Genomic DNA, 24,322 nt, shown 5'->3' on the forward strand with positions numbered 1-24,322 from the left:
AAAATCCCTGCCCACCCCCATGCCCAGCTGAACCATGCGATCGTCAGAGGCTTTTTCTTTTAACTTTTAAAAGCATTTTTTTCTTCCGCCAAAAAAATGCTTTTACAAGTAAAAAAAAAAAAGCCTCTGATGATCGCGCGGCTCAGCTAGGATCGTCAGAGCCTTTTAAAAGCTTTTTTTTTACCACCAGGTGGTAGAAAAAATGCTTTTAAAAGTAAAAAAAAAAAAAAAAAAGTTGGCCACGCCCACCCAGTCACATTACACACACCCCCACCAAGCCACGCCCACAGAACCAATAGTAACAAATTTTATATTTCACCACTGGGATACACATAAATGAATGAATGAATGAATGAATGAATGAATGAATGAATGAATGAATGAAGTTTGTATGGCAGAAGAAAAGAAATCAGTGTTTGGATGGACCCCCACAAATAAAGGCAGCTCCTCATAAAATCAGACGAGGGCATTCGGTTGGAAGAAGAGGCCCCGTGCAGTTGAGGCTCCAACTGCCTCACAGAATTGGACCTTCTCTCAAGAGAGACCTTCCCACCATTCAGCTGCCATGTCCCTCACCCAGCTCCAGTCAGTAGAAAACCATCCGGGCAAGCCTTTTGTTGGCCCCATGCTGATCCCTCCCCCACCTCTCTTTGGGGTCTCCCGACTTCCCCACCACAGGTGGCAGAATGGCTCGAAGGCACTCCTGGATGGTGCCGAAATTAGGAGGAAGGTGCCACTATGACGCTGGGCAGCCAAGGATGATTTGGGCTGGGCATGGGGAGGAGGGGAGAAAATGCCACACCACGCAGATACAAAGGAAAAGGCTGTATCCCATGAGAGTGGGGAAAGGCCTAGATGTCTCCCTTTTGGGATGGAGGTAAAACATCTGGCAGCAAACAAGAGAACCTTTCATTTAGCACAGCAATAACAAGTAGCAGAGAAGCCCAGGAGCCATTAATGAATTGGTTCCAGTCAGCCATCTTTTTTCCAATTCAAAATAAAGCTCCTCTCTTCTAACCAAATGATGCAGTAATTAATGCTGCAGTATCAGGTTAGTGTGAGAATGCATGTATGTGTGTAATATATTTATTTATAAATTTTATATAATATAAAAAGGTACTTTATTTATTTGACAATAAATAAATGTCAGATAAGTTCTGCCCACCTCACATTCAGTATATATGTATGCCATTTCCTTGTACCAACATGCTTTGTATGAAAAACAGAAGCAGTATTCTACTGCAGGAAGTGTACTTTAACAGCCATTTCTTACTTTATGAACTAAACTGCAGCAAATTTTATTGCAACAGGGCCTCCAAAATCCACCTGACTTTATGAGGTTGGGCTCCAAATGTTCACTTTTGGTTTATGGAAAAAAATTCCCAGATCAACTGCTCTGTGTCACACGTGAAGTAAAAAAACCACATGGAATAACCATCATCTTTCACTTTCACCTAGCCTTTTTCTAGAGAGTTTGAGTGCCAGAACTGTCCTACATTTGATAAATTGTTCCCACCAGGAATGTGTTTGGCCCTTAAAGAAGGCAATACCTTTTCTGCTTCTGTTGCAGTGCGCAGGTTTAGCAGCCAAGAAGTCAAGACATCACTGACGGAGCCGAAAGACTTCAAAAGATTCTTGGCATCCTTCTCCAAAGCCCTCAGTAATTGCTCAGGGACCTCCTGAGGAGAGCTGGCCACAAGCCCTTCCACAGCGTCCAGTTCCTGATTCACAGGCGCTGACAGATCCTTCAGTTCTCCATCCAAGGCCTAAGATGAAGAGGATGCTGTTAGCCTAAGCAAAGCAAAATGTTTTCCAAGTCTGGAATAAACCTCTGTCTGCCCATTCCAGGTCACCCTGACCCTGCCCGAGTAGAAGACTCACAGCTCTGGCACTGGCTTCCCTGTCCGAGCATGAAGCTAAATTGGAGCCAAACAGCTGGATTATATAAACCAACCCCTCAGGTTTTGCTTCCCACAAAGCTCCTCTTTCCATGGCTAAAGTGTAATTAAATGTAATTAGAGGAGACCGGGCTTAAAAGAGTGCTTCTTAACTGGGGTCTGTGAAAATCAGAAGGCACAATGTGGCTTTTATATCTTTTCCTCCACAACTTTTATTTTTGGAGAAGGGAGAAAAAAGACGGTTACAAATACAGCACTTTATAAATGTGCTCCAAGGGTGTCCAGAGTCCAGTCCAAATGCACAAACAAGGCAGGAAGCAACTCCATTCTCCCAGCCTCATTCATCGAGAGCAGGACTCAGCCACGAGCAACTCCAAGTCCATCATCTTTGTGATTAGCCATAAAGTCCACCCATTTCCCATTCTTGGCCCAGTGGATGTTAGGACTCAAGCACATAAAGGCAACTTGGGAAGCAAGAGAAGGGAAGAAAGACAGACAGACATGAAGAGCTGTTAACCATTTGGAAACTGAGGCAAGGATACATCCCTAACCTGCCCAGTTCACCTGCTTTTGGCAGAACCATATTTTTCTAGTCTTAGACATACAGTATATCCCAAAGACTGGCAACTGGCAGAGGGGACTGGGCTGCAAGGGGGAGTTGGAAAGGGCTTGGGATCCACAGGGGGAATTTCCAGGGCTTGGAAGCTGCTAATTTGAGCCAAGGGATCCTTCCATCTCTGGAATAACAGAGTCTCTTCTCTGAGTTATAAACTTTCAGGTCAAAGCTGTTTTACCCAGAACAGCACTTGGCTTTCCTTAGGTCCCCTGTTGCCAGTCGCTGAGGTAGTAAAGGAAGAATGAAAACTGAAGCAAGGCATCCTGCTTTAACCAACCCGGTTTTGTGCTCACAGGAGCAGCTACAGGCCCAAACCAACACGGCTCCTAGTCCCAGCCTCAGTTGACTGCCTAGCCTTCCTCTGGATGTTCTGCCTGCAGAGAGCCATGAAGATGGCCTTGGGGGCAATGTTTGAGAGCCATTCCAAAACCAACAAGGGCAAAGGCGTTCCTTAAGCCCTGGGAAAGAAGAAAGCACCAGGAAGAGGCTCGGGCTGGCTCCTCCATGACTCTCTAGGGCAGTGTTTCTCAACCTTGGAAGCTTGAAGATGGGTGGACTTCAACTCCCAGAATCCCCCAGCCAGCGCTGCTGGCTGGGGGATTCTGGGAGTTGAAGTCCACCCATCTTCAATCTACCAAGGTTGAGAAACACTGCTCTAGAGTGTAAGAAGAAGGGGAGGGAAAACACAGGCAGAGTTGCCAAATTCTGTTACTAGAGCCACCCTGTGGAATCAGTTTCCTGATCTGGACAACCCCGTAGGGTTGACCCACGGCGGTGTCCTCAAGCCGAGCAAGAGATTCGGGCACGCTTTTCTGAGGTCAGGGCCTGCTTCTTACCTCAGCCTGGCGAAGCAGCTCCTGCAGCGCTTGGAGGTTCAGCTCTGCCAGCTGAACCCTCTGCATGCGCATCTCAATGCTCCGCACTCTGGAGAGCAGCGCAACCAGCCTTTCATCATAGTTCAGGCAAAGCCATTTGCTAAATGGAGCCTGGAAGAGCAGGAAAGAAAGAGCAGGAGGGATATGGACGGAGAAGCATCTCTTTTCCTCTTGGACTTTGTTACATTTATACACTATTACTTCTTTCTAAAAAAAACCAAAGTTTCTTTTCTTCCAATCACATTTTTTTAAGTTGATGGTCATTTTTCAAAACTCTAGCAAACATTTCTCTGGAATGCCCTCACCTTCTTAGAACCTTTTCTAAAAATGTTTAGCAGTCCCCGTCAAATTGGCAATATTCCAGCATTGTATTAAACTAGTTTTTGTATTTGGCCATATGAAGTTCTGGCTAGGCTTTTAGCTGCAATATTGTTCAATTTAAACATTTTAGTGCAGATGTTACCATTTATGCTAGATAATTTACAACACTGATTGACTGTGTACAACTTTGTTACTGCCCTCTGGATTTTGATCCAATAAGTAATACAATAAAGCAGCTACAAAGCTGTATAGTTCTCAGCTTGACAGTTCAAGGAGAAGACTATGGGATTTGTTTCTGCAGTTTTCTTGGCAAGATTTCAGAAGTGGTTTTCCATTGCCTGCTTCCTAGGGTTGTGAGAGAGGGACTGGCCCAAGGTCACCCATTTGTGCCTAAGGCAGGTCTAGAACTCAGCGTTCCCCAGTTTCAAGCCAGGTCCCTTCACCAGTATAAAGTGGCTTCCAGACAACTTTCACTAGTTATCTATGTTGTCTTCACAAATACACTAGTTGTCTAGTTAACACAAGATATGCATGAGCAGCCATAAGATTTAAACTACCTACCTTGGTAGATATGGAAGCATCTTGACATTTTTCTTCTGTATTCTCAACCATGCAGGAAGAATCATCAACATTCCCGACTTCTCTGATTTCTTCTGATTCCTGCTGCATGCATAACTTTTCAGAATAATACTTTTTGCTTTCTGGAAACTCCTTGTCTTGTAGCATTTGTCCCTCTGGTCCAATAATGTCACTTTCTTGCCTCGACTTTTCTGCTTCTGAAGACATGGACAGCTCTTTATGATCAATGTTTTCATCTTTTCCAAGTACTTCTTTGACCCCTTCTTGTATGAATGATGTCACGGAGGAGTAAGAACTTAACTTGTCCTCTAAATTTTTTCTGTTCTGAAGATCTTCTAATTTTGACTCAGAAGACTCAAAAGATTGTGTATACTTGGGTACCTGCTCTTCTGAGCTAAAAGATTTTTCCTTTTTTTTAAGCAATATTTGTTCTTCTATGGTATCTGTCGAAGAATCTCTGTAAAGTCTTGCCTTTTGTACACAAACCTCTTCTGGTGCATCTCTCTTTTGGGCAAGGCTCTCTTCAACTCCAACATGTTGCTTCTCTTTCCTGTCTACCTGATGGTCCTGACTTTTAACTCCACCTCGTTTAAGTGGGCTTGTTACCCCACCAGATGGATTTTCCTGCAAAGATTCTGCAGCGCTAGGGATTAACTCCACCTTGATTCTTGTCATGGTGGTGTCCCTGGAATTTGATGAGGGAGCGCTTTGTTTCTTAATCTTTTTTGCTTTCTTCTTCTTAATGGTTTTTGAGTCAACACTTTCCAAAGTGCTGAGTTCATGAGCTTTTAATTCTGAACCTTGACTTGGTAGCTCCATTTTTGCATCCCTAAGCAATTTGTTATCAGCCTGCTTGTTGGACACAATCTTGGTAGAGCCTTGGAAATGTATATCATCGTCTTCTTTCTGTTGTTGAATTACAGAACTGAGTTCTTTGGATGCCTGACCCTCTACAGATTCTACGTACAGGGTTCTATTGGCTATTTCAAGGCCAAGGGATAAACAAGCACTTTCTTCTGGCTGAAACACTTTTTCTTTTTGCTCCTGGTCTCTGTTAATCGTGCTACTGTCCACAGGGGAAGTTCCTTCCAGTATCTTTTCAGCTTCTTGATTACTTCTTGTTTGCCTTTCTAGCTTTCCTTTAAAAAGTTCTTTCTTCCTCAACTTATTTTTCTTTTTACTATTTTTTTTCTGGGTCTTTACTCTCAGGTCTTCAACTGGGTCCAACATGAAGGCAAGCTCAGGTGCCAGTTTGTTCTCCTCTAAAAACTGACTGAATGAGCTGTCCGCAGTTGAGACAGTAGAAGGGGAAGGGGGAATGGATTTATCTCTCTCCATCTTCCCACCTGCTTTCAATGAAGCAATGCCAGCATTGGCAGAAGTATTGGAGTCCACTGCTTCAGATGGCTTCATCTGTTCTTCACTACTACGATATTTATGAATGGCCAATGTTTCAGGCTTTGAGGCATTATTTTGCAGCAACCTTTGGGGCTCTGGGCCTTTATGTTCTTCTAAGTCATGTCCACATTTATTACTGACTGGATCAGGTACTTGAATTGCACTGGCTAATTTGGGGGTGATTAAGCCTTTTTCAGTGGCCTCATTCAAGGTTAACCGCTTTCCACTCTCAGCACTAACAATCCCTCCAGTCAAAATCTGATTAATAGCAATGATTTTAGCTGTATCTTCATCCAGAACTTCTTTTTCCAGAGCAGATGCCAAGGACAGTCTTTGGCCAGTAGAAGTTTCCAGGATGCCATTTGTGTCTGCCTGAGCCTGCAGCAACCTCAAAGCAAGCGTGGGGTCTACTATGCCAAGTTTAACTGCCTGAGAACACAACAATGCATTCCCAGTCACCTCATCTTTTATGTCTTGAAAGGGAATAACTTCTAGGTATCTATGCCCTGACTCAATGTCAATTTTGCTCCTTCTGACCAATTCTGAATGTGGGACCAATCTACAGCTACCTGGATAAAGAATAGCTTCCTTCATTTCAGAGGCGATTACTGCTTGTTCCATAACTGGTTTGGATATTAATCCTTTCTTAACAGCTTCATTCAATGTAATTTTCTGGCCAGAGTCAGGATCAAATATGCTTCCAGTTGAGGCTTGTATTTCTTGAACTTTTCTTTGAAAATCTGAACTGATTAATCCAAGGGATATAGCTTGAGGTAAGGACACAATTTTGTTCATTTCAGGAGAAATGGAATGGTGCAGGCATATGTCTTCTGCCTTTTTGAGATCTTGATAGAGGTTTTCATCGATCAATTCATGTTCCCTAGCATCCTCTACGCAAAGTCTCATGCCAGTCTTGTGGTGAAGGATGCCTCCGTTGGCTAACTGCTTAGTTAGGAGTCTAAAGGCTTTTTCCTCACTCAGATGTCCCCTTTTTACAGCCTGAATAACAGTCAGTGGTTCATTAGTTTTAGGATCCAAGATACCTCCTATTTCAGCCTGCAGAGCAATGAGTTTTTCTTTAATTGTGTCTTCAGCATATTTGCCCTTATATGCTTTCTCCAGCTTCTTAAGATTTTCTTGACTGGATTTGTGTATCAGGCCAAGGTTGGAAGCCAAAGTGACTGACATTTTTTTGCCACGCTTGAAATCAACAATTCCTCCAGTAACTATTTGTGCCTCCAGAATTCTGGTAGCAGTTTCTTTATCCAATAGCCCAAACTCAGATGCCTCCTTAATGGAATAAATGTTTTTGTTCCATGGGTCAATAATACCACTTATGGCTTGATCTGAAGCTAATACTTTCTGGAGAAGGTTCTCATCCATCAATCCTGCACTGATTACTTCTTCAGTGGTTAATGACTCAGAGGTCTCTGCATCAAAGAAGCCGCTAAACATTTTCATCTCACCCATCACTTTAATGGCCGTATGGCTGGGCACAGCTCCGCAGGCAATGGCCTCATTCAGAAGCATTTTCTTCCCTGTCTGTTCATGAATTATGCCACCTTCTTGCAGCTGCCTTAACAACACATTCAGAGTGCTGTCTTCTGCAGATAGTTTAGGCAATAGAGAACTAGCACTTTGATAGCTAGGAACAACTCTTTTGTCTGTGGCCAACTGCTCCCTTTTAATATGTCCATCTACAGGTTTCCCTTCGGTTTGAATAAAAAGGCCATCTGTTGATCCGTTTTGCACTTTTCCCATGCTTGACCAGTTGGTAGCCTCTGGCCTCCTATCTACTGCTACTACTTCTTTTTCTAAAATGTGAGGTTTTTCCATCTTTTCCAAACTGTCAACACTCAACTCTATTTGTCTGACATCATTTTTTCCCATTTCTCTTTCTTGCTCTTCCAATGTCATCTTTTCCTCTTCTGATAGTTGTTTTTCAAGCTTGGGTTCTTCCCACTTGACTTCTTTATTCCTACTTTCCGTTTCAAAATTGGACTTGCATTCTTGCAACTCCATATGACTCTTATTCTGTATCATCATCAAACCTTGCTCTCTTCTGGGGTCATCCATCTCACTTTTGAAGTCTCCTGCAAAATCAGCTACCATTTCTTGTTCCTTCACATTCACAAATTCATTTATATCTCCAATTTCCAATTCAATTCTTTTGCTAGGTAGAGAAATGTGAGGTTGCAGATTTTGTTCCTGCTTGTTTTCTGATGCAGATGAATTAAGCCTGAGTTTCTCTAAAATTATTTCATTGTGGAATCCAATTTCTTCAATTGCGGCATTCCTGCCAACATCCTCACACCATTCTTGGGGCTGCATTTTGCTAGCTTCTAAGAGGTCAATGCTAGAGCCATTTTCTTTTGCTGGCACCAGGATTTCGGACAGGCTATTTAACTCTCTATCTACCAGAAGCAATTTTTCACCGTTGTGGATATTTACATAGCTGTGAGTCATCAAATAGAGCAACATCCTTTCTTCACAGCTTCTTAAGGGACCCTTGTTTTGTTCTCTGTGATCTGCTGGTTGAGCAGAGGAAGAGCTTCTCCTTTGGAACCTGCTTGCAGGGCCAGAAAGGGGCATCTCTGGAATGAAGTCAGGGAGGCAAGTTGATTTTAATGTTTTGGCAACATCTTTATTCAGGATTCCACAATCAACAGCTTTCTTCCATGGAAGGATTTCATTAGTCTCTGCTTTAAAAAGTGCTTTGATGTTTTGCCTGCCTCTTAAAATTTTATCAGCCAGTTCAGAAGTTAGGATACCTTGCTCCAGAGAATCCATAACAGGCACAATCTCTCCTGACTCAGGCCTCACAAGTCCTATAAAGGAATGAAGGGATTCCAGGATCATCACTGCAAGCCTTGATGTCACCAGGCCTCCCTCTATCGCTTTCTGTAGTGAAAGTCTCTCTCCAGTAAGGGTATCTATGATGCCACCGGTCTGCAGTTGTCTGACCAGAAGATCACAAGCCAGTTTTTGTTTAATTAAATTATGTCTTACAGCTTCCTCCACAGTTAACTGGCAATCGCTTTTGGGGTCCTCAAGGCCACCAGCAAAGAGATGGGCTTCTAGTAATTCCATTGTCATTTCCTTTTCTACCAGTCCTTCAGGAACTGCACAGAGGATGCTTGCTTCTTGGCCTGACTGGAAGCTCACCATCCCACCTGACACCTGTTTTATTGGGAGCAATTTCAGCCCTGTCTCCTGGTGAGGGACACACTGCTGCATCAGGTCATTGAAGCTAATTTTCTCAGCTGAATTTGGGTCAGTCAAAGCCTCCTCACAAGATTTCAAGCAAGATACCAACATCTCATGAAAATGATTGGTAATGATGCCTTTTTGAAGAGCATCTTCTAAACCAATTTGCTCATGGTTGGAAGGATCTATAAAGTTCCCAGTGAGAAGCTGTATTTGTGCTATTTTTAGCCCAGTATTTTCACTGATGATTCCATTTTCGATGGCAGCAACAACAGGATGAAACGGGCTACCTTTGAGTTGCATGTTCTTGATCAGTTGGACAGCTTCCTGCATTTCCTCTAAACGTTGGTAGATCTTGCCATTTATTATGTCTGTTGTTGGGCCTTCTGCCAGTGAGAGCTTTTCCCTGGCATTGGGAACCATCAGACCATCTGTGATCACCTGAGCTTCCAAGAGGAGAAGGCCTGTTTCTTGGTCTAGGAGACCTTGTTGCATGGCGTCAGAAATAGAGAAGACTTCCATTGTGCCAAGATCTAGCACTCCAGCAATAGCCTCATTTCCCTGGGGCAGAGGAGCAGGGAGAGGAAAGAGAAAAAAAAATCAGAATCACAATAATAGTGAACCTATAAATGCATCCCAGTCCAAGATGTCTCAGTCAACTAAAGCGTAGTGAATACTGATCTAGAGAGCAGATTTTAATTAGGTTGGTAATGTATACATTGTATGACATAACGTGGGAACAATTTTGATCTTGCAAATTGTTTACAGTCTGGAGCTCAATCTAGCCAGACAGGTGAGGCACTACTGAGACATTTTGGGCACCCAGCAAGAGCAGCAAAGCAGCAGGAGCATCCTTGCAGCCACTTTCCCCAGGGGAAAAAGACAGAAAAGGAGAGAGAAGCATACTAAGAACCACAGTCATGCACTCCTCATAGTCCCCTTTATTCAAAGGAGGAGACAGGAAGCACAGAAGGACCACAACACAGCTCACCCATGTGGACCCAAGGAAAGGGAGCAGGAGAAAGCATGAAGTTCCCTAAAGAGGCAACAGGTCCCCTTTTTGCTTTGCAGTTTCACAACATCCCTTTGACTGGTTTGGGAGTGGCAGCCTAGAGGAAGGGATGCAACCAAGTGCTTTCTACTATCCAAACATGACTTTCTTAATTTCAAGGCACTGCAGTTCTTCTAAAGTTAACGTGGAAAAATCTAAATTGCATGATATTTGGAAGAAGTTATTTTGAAGCACTGGAAAGAGCTGGGCTAGAAACCAAGAGATCATAAGATCTAGTCCTTCTTTTGGCACTATCCCTCATGCTCAGCCCAACTTACCTGACAGGTTTCTTGTAGTCATGGGGAAGAGGGAGCATTTTGTACTGTCTCTTGAGTTGTACAAAGTATTTTATTTGAATTTATGAGCCGCCCAATTCCAAGGGACAATGAAGCCGCATGTTAAATATAGTAAATAAGCACATGTGGTTTGCCCTTGGAGGACCAAATTACCTGCTTACCATTAACCATCTTCCCCTGCAAGCACAACTGTGAAGAAATGCTTTTCAATCACATGGGAATTGGGCCTAATTCCCTGCAAATACAATTCTACAAAGTGATCCAAATGACAAAGCTGCAGTTTAAGCTGATAGCCTCCCTGCCACTACGACACACAATTGATGCCTGTCATGGAAATGCTGTGTTTTCTCGGTCTAGCAGGTCAGCATTAACTGAAGAGAGGAAGAGAATCTATGAATCTTTACATCTTGGGCGTTTTGGACCATCAAGACTACAGGTCCACAGGTGAGAAAGTTGTGGAGCATTCTTCTGCCAAGAGATTCTTCTGTTAAACCCAGAACTGCACCCTGTGACCTTCTCCTGCTCCCTGGGCCAAGCAAGGCAGGATGGCAGTTCAACTGCAAAGGCCTTCCAAGCCTGCTATCACCACAGCCACGACTCCAGACATGCACAGCCAGATATTAAAACAAGAAGGAAAGAGAAGGAGGGGCGTCAAAAGGCTTCTTACTTACCCGAGTTGGGGGCTTTGCCGTGAGCAGTTAAAGACAGAGCCTTTAGGTAGCAGCTCAGCCGTATGGCGCACACAGTGTAAAAGCTGGGGGTTAGCGTCCGGCATGCGACTGTTTGTTTTGCACAAAAGTAGAAAGAACACCCACACAGAGCCCAACCCACACAACTGCCCCACATTTCTAGACTGAGATTTTTGGTGCAAACTCCAGGAAGGTTAGTTTTTCAAAAACAACAACAGAAAATTGTGAACAAGGATGGTAGTTATTCTGAATAGTAAATAAACACGAAACAGAAAACAATAGGGACACATCATCATGCTCAATGCAGAGGCTTCTGCTAGTTTTGGTGTTTTGGATGTGCAGCTCTGTCTGCTCCACCCATTGCCTTAAAACTTGAACAATCCTTCTGTCCCCCAAGGGTTGGAGATTTTCCACAAGCAGAAATGTGTAAGAGGTTCCATGCAACTGTGAAGCACCCAAACCAAACTTCAGAACTTTAGTCTTATTCTCACATGAAATTGAAAAATACCTTTCAGATTCCTCTCCCTCCCTCCATTTCCCCAGAACCAATGACAACGTGTTCCACATCAAGCATCCAGAATTATAAAGGGATGCTGGTTCCTAAGAGGGATCACAGTGGACAGGAAGAAATAAGGAAGCTTTTCTAGGCTGTGACAAAAGAACCCCAAATTCAGTGGTTAAAACACTTGGGAGAAGAGCCCTCTGATGATTTTGTGATTTTCTGATGGCACCTGCTGTGATACTATGATTTAAAACGGCGCCCCTTTTTCTGCAGCGGGTATGCCCAAATAAAAAAACTGACATCTATCTGCTTGGCTGATTTGGTTTACAATGCTTCAGAGTAGAGGGATCCTGCAAGCATTAAAAACACAATTCCACACAGATATACAGGTTGCATTGGACACATGAATATCACATTTATATACAATGATATACAGATATATTCAGATAGGACTTATGAACAAAGCAGTAACAAAGATGGAAAGGATGCTCAGACAATTGGCCAAGGGTATAAGAGGTAGCAGAAGGCTGCAGAAGAACAGGACTGAAAGAAGAAATGTTTTGACCATTTTTGACCACTGACACATTTATAATTGGACAGTATCATAGGCTGTGAATTGGCCATGTATAGTCTTTCCATGGGCTACTCGAGAGGGAAGAGAAAAATTCTTTCTCCTTGCTCTTTTGGGATTACAAGCATAAATCCTATTTCAGCCAAGCTCTTAACCCTGCTTTGTAGGTCATCTGGGTTATTTCTGTGACGTTCACCTTTTGTTCTCCATTTCCTGAACAACCCTCCCCTCCACCTTCACTGTCTCTTCTACACAGGATCTGCTAAGGGCTCCTCCTCAGGTGTCTTATCAGCTTCTTCTCTTGCAGAAGCAGCCAAATGCAGGAGAGGGACTGATAATAAGATGGAAGCAGACCTGGACATTTCCTACCCCATGTTTTTTATATAAGCTGTACTTATTTTCAAAGAATGGATGGTGATAAGGTGAGAGGCCAACCTTGATAAGCTTTTCATAACTGCATGAGAGAAATATTACTGGAGGAAGCACAAAACTACTCATCCTCTTTGAGAAAGAAAGAAAGAAAGAAAGAAAGAAAGAAAGAGAGAGAGAGAGAGAGAGAGAGAGAGAGAGAGAGAGAGAGAGAGAGAGAAAGAAAGAAAGAAAGAAAGAAAGAAAGAAAGAGAGAGAGAGAGAGAGAGAGAGAGAGAGAGAGAAAGAAAGAAAGAAAGAAAGAAAGAAAGAAAGAAAGAAAGAAAGAAAGAAAGAAAGAAAGAGAGGAGCCCTTCAGGGGACAGGCCTAGTCTACCATCTATTAACTGTTAGCTGCTAGAGAGCCTGCTAGAGAGCAACCCTCTCAGCTTGGTTCCCGTAATCCATACAGACCGAGACTTCCTCCTCGTTTGGTAATGGAGTGGAACAAAAATGGGTGGTTGCCTGTATGAACTTTCAGAGTTTTGCAGGATGTTTCTAAGCATGAACCGTCTCTTCTACCGCTGGGGAAAGAATGGCAGAAATGTGGAAAATAAAGGCAATGGGAAAACAGCTACCTTATGTGCCATCTCCTGAGCCATGTGTCTCTGCAGCTGCTGAAGCTGTTCTGTGGAATCACAGCAGAGCTGGTCATAAGTTTCTTTGAGCGCATCCAGCTGGACTGAAATTTGCACCTTCTCCTGGTCAGAAAGTCTGCAGCATGGGAAGAAAGACAGATTGGAACAGAAACAGAGCCAGTGGGCAGCAGCTGATGGAGATTCTGCATTCCCATACACAAAGTTGCCCATGCAAATGGTCATCCTGGCCAAACCCCTTGAACATCAGTGAACCACACTTTTCTGAGGCCTCAGGTGTGAATGGTGGGTGGCTAGTATAATACTGTACTCTATTAGCAGGAATAATTGACAATAGGTGTTTATTTAATATGTCAACATTGATACCACTTCCTATATCCAAGATGTGACTGGGATATAGGAAGATGGAATAATTTACAAAGGCAGCAATGCCCAGCCTTTTTCTTTAAGTGGTCCACTACCACCATCATCAAGATCTTTTGGAGGCCTCCAAATGGAATAAAAATCCATTAGAAATACTATGATAAAAAGAAGTCAAGATCAAAATTCCATAAGGCTTTTATGTATGTTGACTGCATCAATGCAAACACCATCGTGACTTGTTTTATCACTCATGCAGATATCCTGGAGAGGCCTTAAGAATGGAGTGGCCTAAAGCCCTCAGTGCCTCTCCTCCATCAGGATCTTCTAGGGGACATTTTTCAGGATTTTCTTTTTCCTGGCCAGAAATGGTCCATTTCCAAACTTGATCTTATTCCATTATGTTTCTGAAGAGTTATTCTGCTGAGATATATAGTCAGGGTACCCTTTACATAATTCCTTTCCCAGAAAAAGGTCAAAATCATGAGATTTTCAGTAAAAATGCAAATAACTTGTACAATTTGGCGATCTGCCAAAGTTTCATTAAAAATTATTCTGGAGTCTGCTTTGCAGGCTTGCACTAATCCAACTTTCCAAGTTCATGTTATTTTCTCAACTTACTTGTTGTTATGCTTTGCAAGAAATATTTGAGTAGTTTTTATAGCTTCTGAGATGTCCTCCTTCTTTGCAGCCAATTCTTCATTCAAGCCCTGACAGAAAGAAAGAGCAGGGAAAGTTCTAATGATACATTTCCCCCCAAAAAATGAGCACAAGAAGCAGCTCAGATAGAGGTGGATAGCACTGGAAACATCAATTAAGTAAGACTGATGTGACACAGGCCATGGTCTATAATGAAAACATAAAAGGAAAGGTAGGCCCTCAACCCATGCAGGCACCTGCTGCTCCAAAATGGACTTCTCAATATCTCCCAGCATTTTCCTCTTTGTGGGTGAGATGCTTCTGAGAGGTGGACTCTGTTTGAAGCTTGTAACCCAGCCCAGGAGTCCTTTCACCTTGTCCATGTGTTCCTGCTTCTCTTCCTCTACAACTTTCTGCAAAAAATGAAATCAAACAACATGGAAGTGTGATACATAATATATACACCAATGCCACCGATACCCACAATGCTTCTTACAGGCCTAACAATGTAAAACTACATGGGACCAGTGTGCTAGAACCAGAATGTAGTTGATGTCCTCTTCTAAGGTGAGTGAATATAAACCTGCCTGGGGGCTTCTCAGGGTGTAAGAAGAAGGGCTGAAGGGCACAGAACAATGTTGAAACTGAAATGATCTCAGGAGACTGGAGAGAATTACCAGGTCCAGGTCCTCTCCAGTGTATCGGGAAAGGTGAAACAATGTACAAAGATGACATGAAACTAAAAGACTTTGAATGCCAAGTGCAGAGTTCTGCTAAGGTCCGTTGTCTTGGCTGCTAAACCAACCAGCCTGGAGGACATAGAGCTGGGTCCTCCCCTTGTGGGAACAGCTTCTAGAGGAGGAGCTCAGATCTCCATTTAATGAGCTGAGTCCAGAGTTACTTCAAGACTCTCCGCTTTGCACTAATATGCTTCTGTTGGTGAAATCCTGATGCCTCCCTAAGGGGGGTACTCAACTGCTCATGAGCCTATGAGATAAAACCTGGTGCAAGACTCCAGGGGGCCACAAGGCAAATAGCAGATTACATAAATTCTGTCCTTACTTCTTCCTCTTCCAGGCGCCGGAGAGCATCACTTATGTACTTCACATGTTGTGTAGTCAATGTGACCAAGGCTGTATAGTGTGTCCGTAAATCCATGAACTACAAGATACGAGAAGCACAAGGAACACACCCGTTAAAGCCAACAACAATGAAGCATAAAGTAAAATGGTTCTCATTTACAGAAAGTTCTCCCTCACCGCAAAAAACAAAGGAGAAACCTCAGAAGCAAGATTCTTCTCCTCCTCCTCCCCACAAAAAGAAAGAAAAAGGAAGGCAAAGAGGAGGGGATGATTCACAACCAATCCTGGGGATGAGGCAAGCATGTCTTAAGTTAGCGGCGAGAAGAATTGTGGTCTGTATGATGTGAAAGGCAAGAGCTTTCCTTTTGACCCTCAAGATGGAGGGTCCTGGAACCCTCCAGAGGTGGCAGAGGGCAACCCTTACACTCTCCCTATTAGCAGGACAGTCAGTGGTTCAGTGTCAAAGAGCTCCAGTTAATAAAAGCTTCCATCATTTTGACTAAGCACATGAACCAAGAGTTTGTATCTATGTACATGGCTTGGGAGACCAACTACTTGACTGGCTTTCTTGGGTAATTTTCATCAATGGTTTATTCTCTAAAGGCAAAAGTTAATAGGAACTGAAAAGAAAGCAGTTTGTAGGAGCAACACTAAGAATTGAAAATCCTCTGGCCCACCAAGCACTGCAGAGAAAAAACTCAAGGCCAGCAGGGGCCATACCTCACCTCTTGTGTGATGGCATCGGAGGAGGAAAGGACACGCCGGCGCTTCACAGGGGATTTTTGCTGAGATTCCACAAATGCACGGTAGGTCATGAGCTGCAACTCATACTCCTGAGAGGGCAAAATGACGAAAGGAATTCTGGTGCTGCAGGACGATCTTTCCTACATCCGACTAATACACCCTGATACTCTTTCTCAAAGTAAACTATCTTCACCATCCTACCATCCCAAAGCAAACTGGGCCCCAACCAATTTACTGAGTCATGTCACTTCTGTACCCACTCTGGAGCAGTTACTAGACATCCCCCCCCCCCAAAAAAACACTCCTCTTTGAAGCAAGCAAAGAACTTGATTAATTATCAACTATGGTAACCTATTCAGAATGCTGCCAATGGAACTACCTGATCCAATTTCTTTCAAAAGTTACAAGGCAGCACAGAAAATTACTTGAAACATCTGTACTTTGGATGCACGTAACAAAATATTTAATAATAATAATAATATTAATAATAATACAGTTATAATATAATTAATAAATATTACAACATACTGTTGAATGCTTTAATCACAATGAATTCCTAGCAATTTCTTTTCTGCTATACAGCACAGTCCAGCAGTGCACTCACACATTCTTTATGGCAAAGATCTGCCTATTATCTAAAATAACCTTCCCAAATGCCCAGGACTATTTCAGAACCAGCCTCAGTTTTGCCAAACTCTGTCCCATCTAATTCTGCATTCTTTGTCTTTGTATTGCCTGCGTCTTCTTTGTACAACTAGAGGAAATATGTTACCTTGACAGCAGTTGAATATTGCTGTGACAGCTTCTGACACTGGTCCAGGTTGGCTTGATTTGCTTCTATTTCAGCAAACAGTGCCTTAAATTCAAAATAAAAGCAAAAGTCAAAATTACAATTACAAGCAGGATGCTTTTCTGCCTTTTTTTTTTTTTTTTTACTCTATCCACGTTTTGGAGCAGGGAGATATACCCACATGGCCTCTCCAATAACCTGACTCTATTATTAAGCCAGGTTTTGTGTTTCCCTTGTGTTTTCAGTCTCTCTTGGGGAAGACACAACCTTTCCTTTTCAATTCATATTCTGAAGGATATAAGGGCTGGCCAGCTATGTTGGACCAAAAGGCCATTAAGTCTAGCATGCAGTTGATACTGAAATCAAACAGATTTTCTCAGGAGGTTAATAAATTCACAGCAATAGCAATTGTCGTTATGAAAAAATGAGGCATCTGCTGCTACGGAAGTTAGAGCATGACAGATCTAGACACGATAAAGTGCTGAATCTTTCTGTTCACAAATGCTGGAGACATTATTTTTCCAAGTGCCAAGACATTCATGTGGTGATTGAACCTGGATGAGAATGAGGGAAATTGTAGTTCCAGAGAAAGAAGGTTCTTGCGTCTCTCCATCATCCTTACCATCTGTTGACTGAGCTGCTCTGAGAGCACCCGGCTGTCCTCTGCTTGTCCAGGCTTCATCAGCTCCTGCTGGACCGTGGTCTGCTCAATCCACCGGACAAGTGCCCCATGACAGTTCCGATAATCCCGGAGAACATCCTCAATATTCTCCAGATCAGATTTTCTGCCAAGAAATGGAGGAAATGAAACAAAGGAAAGGAGAAAACGGCAACTGATAAAAGACATTTCAAACATGGTACACTTATAATAGAACAGTAGAGGGGAAACCTTTCCAGGGACATCCACAGAGTATGATTTTAAAAAAAGTCAAGATGATGGCCATGACAATACCTTTGTCCTTCCCAATTTTTTTTTGACCACACTCTTCAGACACCCTTTGTCTGAAGTGGTTTGTAATCTATAAAGGTTTACTACAGACTACGCATCAAGAATGTATTTATTTTGGTCGGTCAATTCGCCCAGGTCAGCAGCAACAGCAATCGACATGTCCTTCTGCAAGAAACCCCAAGGTTTTGCAAACAGTCTCCAAGGCTTCCACTCATTCTGAGTACAGGAGACTGCAGAGCCCACATCCAAGGAGGTCGAGGCTCCACAGCACCCTTAGCTCTTTGCTGGAGTCATTCTAGGGACTCACAGCTCCTTTCAGTCAGGCTACCTGATCCTTGGATGGGATGGGGCGATTGTCCACAGTGCGACTGCCCCTTAGATTGTCTGCTACCTTCAAAAGAACACAAAGTAGTTCTTCTTCCTTCTTCCTGATCTTTATCCAAAAGTGGCTGTTTGGGGAGCATAAATCTTACTAATAACACCGCTTGGTGCAGGGCAGAAATGAAGAGAGAAACGGTAGAGCAAAGATACTCTTATGGATATTCCATGGACAATGGACAGATTTCCCAGAAAACCAAAGTGTAGACAGAAAGTAATAACGGCAGTAACATTTATCTAGTGGTCAGCCGCTCTTCTGGAAAAGCTCATGATCATGCATGAAACATTTGTAAACCAAAGCTCAGAAGAAAATGGGAGCTATCAAGAGAGAATAGGAAAAAGACAGCTTGTATTTTGTCTTTTCACACCAACAGATAAAAGATTTACAAGAAATTAAGCTTAAATAAAAATACTGAGGAAACATTAAATTGGTGCAACATATTTTGTATCAGTTTAAGACTTTAGAGCATTGTTAAACTGAAGTTGATATTCAATAATTAAAAACAGAACTGATTTAATAAGAATCATGTCAGAATAAAAATATTAACAAAGTCTTTTGTCTAATCTAAGAATATCCTTATTCAACTAATCAAAAGAGAATATATTAAAACCTTATGTTCAGAGCAATCCAAACGTCACATGTGACAGACTTCTCTAGGGAGAACTATACAGATAATCAAAAATAAAATTTGGTCAAGGCTATAAGCAGTTTGCCTTGTTTTTGCCATTCCTTTTGAACTATGTTGCCGAACTGGAGATACTAAAGCCTGATAAGCTGATTCTGAGAATCTCAAAAAGCTCCACTCAGCCCCTTCCTTACCGAGTCTCCATCTGCAGGCTGACTCTTTGCCAGCGATCCCACAGTTGAGCCCCCTTCTCCTGGTAGTGCTCCAGGTCCAGGCTGCGCTCCTGCTTCAAGCGGTACAGCTGGTCCGCTACCCCCTTGGCTCTTGCCAAGTCATCCTCCAAGGTTGCAAAAACAGCGTTCTTGGTGTTCACTTCACTGATCCAGTGCTGGAATATTAATGATACACAACAAGGACAAGGAGCAAACATTATCATTGACCAAAAAACAGACAAGTGATCCTGGATAGAGAAAGGCCATTTCCTGGTGGCTTCTTTCTCAGCCTATTCCTGCTCATTTTTCACAGGTGGGGTTTCTGCAGCCCTGTTCCAAATCTTGCTCTGCTTTTCTGCCCCAACAATCAGCACACATTCATGTGTCGCTACAATACTCCAGAGGACCTGACTTCAATGACTTCTTCATAAAAATGAAACTCCAACCACCTGTCAACCAACCCCACAAGCCATTGGCTGCTCGGCCAAGAAACCTGGATGCCACTGAGGTCCTCAGCCACAACAGCTGCCCCAGCCTACTTGCAATGAGCTGAATGTTCAGAAGGGGATGTTTCACCCTCAAGTGCAGCTTGTTCCTTCACAGAATGACCAAGGCAACAACATGCTCCGTTACCGAACCTTCTGCAGGTGAACGGATTTCCTGGCAGGAACATTACCTATAAACCAGGGGTGAAATCCAAATTTTTTCCCTACCGGTTCTGTGGGCGTGGCTTGGTGGGTGTGACAGGGGAAGGAAACTGCAAAATCCCCATTCCCTCCCCTCCTGGGGGAAGGATATTGCAAAATCTCCATTCCCACCCCACTCTGGGGCCAGCCAGATGTGGTATTTGCCAGTTCTCCGAACGACTCAAAATTTCCGCCACTGGTTCTCCAGAACCTGTTAGAACCTGCTGGATTTCACCCCTGCTATAAACATTGTACAAGTGCATCCATTTTTTCCTGTTGTTTTTTGAATGCTGAAGGGTGGTAATTATCTCTCTCTGCTAGATAATTCTGGCAGTGACAGATTCAGGATTAAATTCATCGACTGGCTGAATAGGAAACCCCATAAAAGCAGTGGTCTGGTCTTTAGAAACAGAGGCGCCTCCTTTGTTGACTGATGATAATGAGCAAAAAGGCCTAGTGAGCAGAGTTCATTGCTCCAGCAGTAAGGAAGACAGATTTGTCCTCTTCCTTGTTTTTACAAAATGAATTTGGAGAAAGATACTTTGGGGAAAAAGAGGTTCCAGCACAGCAATTTTGTCAACCCTCCCAGAAGCCAAATCTCACTCTCTGGCATTGGCATGGACTCTTCAGGCCTGCTTGAAGGGAGGTTTGTGTGTGACTGTCCTCCAAAACAGCATGAACTGAGGGGTAAACAAAAGGGGTTGAGTCTGAGTGAGGATTCAAGTGGAGCCAATTCAGTGAAAGGAACCCTTCTCTGGAGGCAAGTCCCTTAGCAGCTTCTGGTGAGATTTCGGTCTGGGCCTCACATGACCCCTTTCCCCAGGCCTTGTGGCAGGATGTTTCCTTTCAGCTTCCCAGCACCAAACCCTGGGATTTGGATAATCTCCTAGCAGCTCTTGGTCTTTCTGGTGGAAGAGGGCTGCGTGCAGAACCAAAGAATTCAGGTTGATGTCAAGCACACGGGCAAAGGCAGGAGATGCTCCTCTCTGTTTGGTGGAGTGTCCAGTTCCCTGCTGCTGCCCAGGCTTTTCTCTTATGTAGCTAACCTTCTCTAGTGGACTTTCTCTTATGTGCCTCATCCAGTTCAGGACTATTTAGGCTAACTAATTTTTCTGTTTTCCATGATCAAAGTGATAGATTTTTCTATTTGGTGAAAACTCTTATACAGGTAGTCCTTGACTGACATCCAGTTTAGAAGTTATGACAGATCCCCTCCAAAAGATAGTTACAACTTGGTTCCAAAGTTCTGACTCTGCCCCCCTCCCTCCCCCGGGCCCTCATGTGACCACATTTCGGGTGCTCAGCAGCCATCCTGGATTTATGGTCATTTGCAGCCTCCCAATTGTGGTCACATTACCACAATTTATGACATTTTTGCTGAAAACTGTCATTTATTTTCAGTTTTCAAGAAAAATGCTGCATGGTGAACACCGTAGAGTCATTTAAGACCCTGTGATTTATTTAACAACCACCACAAAATATAAAATTGGGTTGGTCATGGGATGAACTGTTTTGTGATTGTCATTACTTAGAAAAATCATCAGCAAGCTCCATTATGATTGTAAGTCAAGGACTACCTGTATCCAAGTCAGCTTCTTTCTCCCAAACTCATATTCCCAAGATATGAACCTTGCCACAGCTCATTCTTTCAACCAGAAGCCAACATGGCCACGCAAACCAACTGGATACAGGTACATGGTTATGTGCAATTGTGTTTGCCTTCAATACTGGGGATGAAGGAGAACAAGACGAAGGAAGTCTTGGGACCAACTAGGCCAACCTGCCCGTCCCCCAGAGCAGGCCAGCCCGATTATCCCATTTCCATCAGTCCCAGCATGACAAAGATGGCCTAGAGAACTGTTCTGCAAGAGCAGAGAAAGGCTGACATCTCTCCAGCAGACAGAAGGGGCAGAAGGGGGCAACTGGCATTGATTTGTGGCCTTGTGTAAGAGCATCTCACGGCTACCAACCTGCAAGGAGGCCCGGTGGGACTGAATGGCAATGACATCTGCAGGCACAGCTTCCTCTTGACTCAATTTCACCTCATAGCCTTTGACCAAGGATTCAGCTCCTTGCGTATTCTGAATGATAACATCAACCATCTTTAGCCTACCAGAGAGAGAAAAAAGGGATATGTAACTTCCTGAAATGTGAACAGCTGTTCCCCTCTTGTCAACCAAAGACCATCCAGGCCAGGATTGCATTGTTGAACAGTAAAAGTACATTCAGAGTCTTTCCCTTCCCTTCATCCCCTTCTTGCCCATTGCCAAATCTGGGAACTACTGAAAGCCCTTTGAGGTGGGCCAGGTCACAAAACAGACACTGTGGAGATTCCAAAAATGCAACTACTTTATTCATTACCAGAATTTTGAAAGCTTCTCTGCCCCCTTTTAAGGACGTCACAGTCAGGAGACTTCCGGCCGACGTCATGGTGAGATCAGACATGAGGAGTGGGTCCCCCCGCTCCCACGCCAAATTCTCCCTGTTGGAGGGCTCCAAAAGGAGCTAAAGCCACCCTGTAGGGGTGGTGAAGAAAATAGGGGCGCCCTGCAGGTCGCGGAGAGCAGCAACTCTCCTGCTTGACCTAGGGCTTCTTCCCTCCACAATGAGGAGAAGAGGCAGTCATCATGGCTGTCATGAAGCTGGGACAGCCAAGGCAACAAAGTAGTGACTGGAGCTGGATGAGAAGATTCCTTTTTTATTTAGACCCTTAAAAGAAAAAAGAAGAGGAAAATGCAGGAAAAGAGACTCATAGAACTATTTCTTAAAGCGGTGAACAAGAGAGAAAAATCCTAGACCCAAAAGAAAGGAACTAAGGGGAGAAAAATTAAATACCTTTTAAAACATAGAAAATTGGATTTTTAAACTGGGTAGGCGTTGTTTTGGAAAGGCATTATAAAATGCTGGAACTATCTACTTGAATAGCCGACTTTGCTTTCATAAACTGAACTAAAATGGGAAAATAGAAAATATCCTACAACTGATAATAAATGAAGATCAAAGAGTCCAGGAAATAGAAGAGACAGCAGAAAGAATGGAGGAAAAGACAGAACAGACAAACCAGCAAATAAAACAAGAAGATGAGAAGGAGAAGACAATAAAGATAATAATGACTGTGTCAAGTTTCCGAAAGATGCCGTAATTAATTCATGAGCCATGATCCAAACTTCAAAGGAAATATAGTGATTCATTAGGAGTAACATTCCGGCAATACTCGGATGCAGTCAGGACTGATCCCACGTAGATTTACGTTCGCCTATGACCCTGTCTCTCCCCTCCCCCCTGGCCATGTCATAAATCACATTCTCCAATTAACCACTTTGGCTGGCTGTGAAACCTAACACCCTCCTTCTGATTGCGGTCAGAAAAATGTATGGAATTCACTTCAGTTCTCCCTCCCTCCAGCTCATGGCAACTTGAAAGCTTTGCAAGTTGACAGACTGATGAAATAAGCCAAAGGAAAAGTACTTTAAGAGATTTAAAAATGAAATCGGGTAACCCAAGTTACTTTTGAAAAGGAGATAGGGGTTTGGGTGGTGGATACTCTGGAGACCTGGCAGTTTAGGAGGATAGAGGTGGAAGAAATATTCCGACTGAATGGTGAAGACACAGATGCTGATAGAGACAAAGATCCAAGAGAGGAGTATGGGAGGCAAGCCAAAAAGCGAATAAGAACTGAAGCATTAAAACAGGCAAGAGATGATGGATAGAAAGGAATTACTTCTTTTTTCCCTTTTTTTCTAATATAATGATGGCCTGATTAAAAACTAGAATAGGGGTAGAAATAAGAATACACACCTTTATATAAAGCAATTGTTAGATGGAAAGATTGGAGGTTGAAATATGGTATTATTAGGTATGTTTAAATAATGGCGTAGAATGGTGTATTGTGACTTTGAATAACCAAATAATGAAGGACTATGTCTTAATATAAACATGTGTATTAACACTAGGATTAGTAATGGTGGCCTGACTAGAAGCTAGAATAGAGATAGAAATAAGAAATAGGGGGAATATTAGCAGATATAATTTTTATATAATAGAATATAAGTAATAATTAGATGGGAAGATTAGAGGTTGAAAGATGATATTACTATGTACGCTTAATAATATAATTGGCATTAAAATGAAGCACTGAAATATTGAATAACTACTCTAAAACAAACATGTATATCACTACTAGGATTATATAAGTTTGATTAATGTAACAATTATTATTATTATTATTATTATTATTATTATTATTATTATTATTATTGCTGTTTGTATCAAAAGGAAGGCCACAGAGGCCACACTGTTCATGATATTGATGTATATTTCAAAATAAAAACCCAATAAAACTTAAAACAAACACAAAAAAGGACAACACAGTCAGGGCTGGGCTGTTCATCTCTTTCTTGGGTGTTCTACTTTTCCAAAGGCAAGGCCTCTCTTTTTATGTCCCCCACCTTCCTCTTTCAAAGGCAGAACTGAATTCCTCTGCACCACCAAGCTACATACCACAGCAAAGCTCTACCATTTATAGACAAGGAAGGCAACAGCACTGGACACAACAGTGTTATGAGTTTAATAAACATTTCACAAACACTATAGAAAACAATTAGGTCACTGCTTATTTTGTAAAAAGCAGTCTGAGTGCGGGCACTATACGGCAAGATAGGGCAGGGGAGAGAGAAAAATTGGCCACAGCAAATTGCCTGTACAATTTATGGCTCTCTGCAGATGCATGGATCTCAATCAAAATGAATCTGAGACTGATGCCCAATGAATGCTGAGCACAAGGGGAATCTAGCTAGCATTCAGACTTCTCCTATATACATTTGTGTGCATTACAAAATACTTATTTTGT

General features: G+C 42.8%; 1 protein-coding gene across 2 annotated transcripts in view; it reads right to left on the reverse strand.

The window, feature by feature from the left end:
- Window positions 1-24,322, reverse strand: part of MACF1 (microtubule actin crosslinking factor 1) — a 323,369-nt gene that overhangs the window by 147,069 nt on the left and 151,978 nt on the right. For both annotated transcript variants that reach the window (XM_070949227.1, XM_070949228.1), the window contains 12 exons: window positions 21,444-21,582; window positions 18,770-18,963; window positions 17,245-17,407; window positions 16,605-16,688; window positions 15,814-15,921; window positions 15,069-15,167; window positions 14,264-14,419; window positions 13,989-14,077; window positions 12,990-13,125; window positions 4,272-9,455; window positions 3,351-3,500; window positions 1,551-1,766 (listed from right to left, as the gene is read on the reverse strand). In XM_070949227.1, coding sequence (XP_070805328.1) covers window positions 1,551-1,766; window positions 3,351-3,500; window positions 4,272-9,455; window positions 12,990-13,125; window positions 13,989-14,077; window positions 14,264-14,419; window positions 15,069-15,167; window positions 15,814-15,921; window positions 16,605-16,688; window positions 17,245-17,407; window positions 18,770-18,963; window positions 21,444-21,582 — 6,718 coding nt within the window. The remainder of the gene's footprint in view (window positions 1-1,550; window positions 1,767-3,350; window positions 3,501-4,271; window positions 9,456-12,989; window positions 13,126-13,988; window positions 14,078-14,263; window positions 14,420-15,068; window positions 15,168-15,813; window positions 15,922-16,604; window positions 16,689-17,244; window positions 17,408-18,769; window positions 18,964-21,443; window positions 21,583-24,322) is intronic.

The sequence above is a fragment of the Pituophis catenifer genome, unplaced genomic scaffold (genome assembly GCF_029215685.1).
Source record: "Pituophis catenifer annectens isolate HBS135680 unplaced genomic scaffold, rPitCat1.0.hap2 SCAF_9, whole genome shotgun sequence".
In the NCBI taxonomy this organism is placed as follows: domain Eukaryota; kingdom Metazoa; phylum Chordata; class Lepidosauria; order Squamata; family Colubridae; genus Pituophis; species Pituophis catenifer.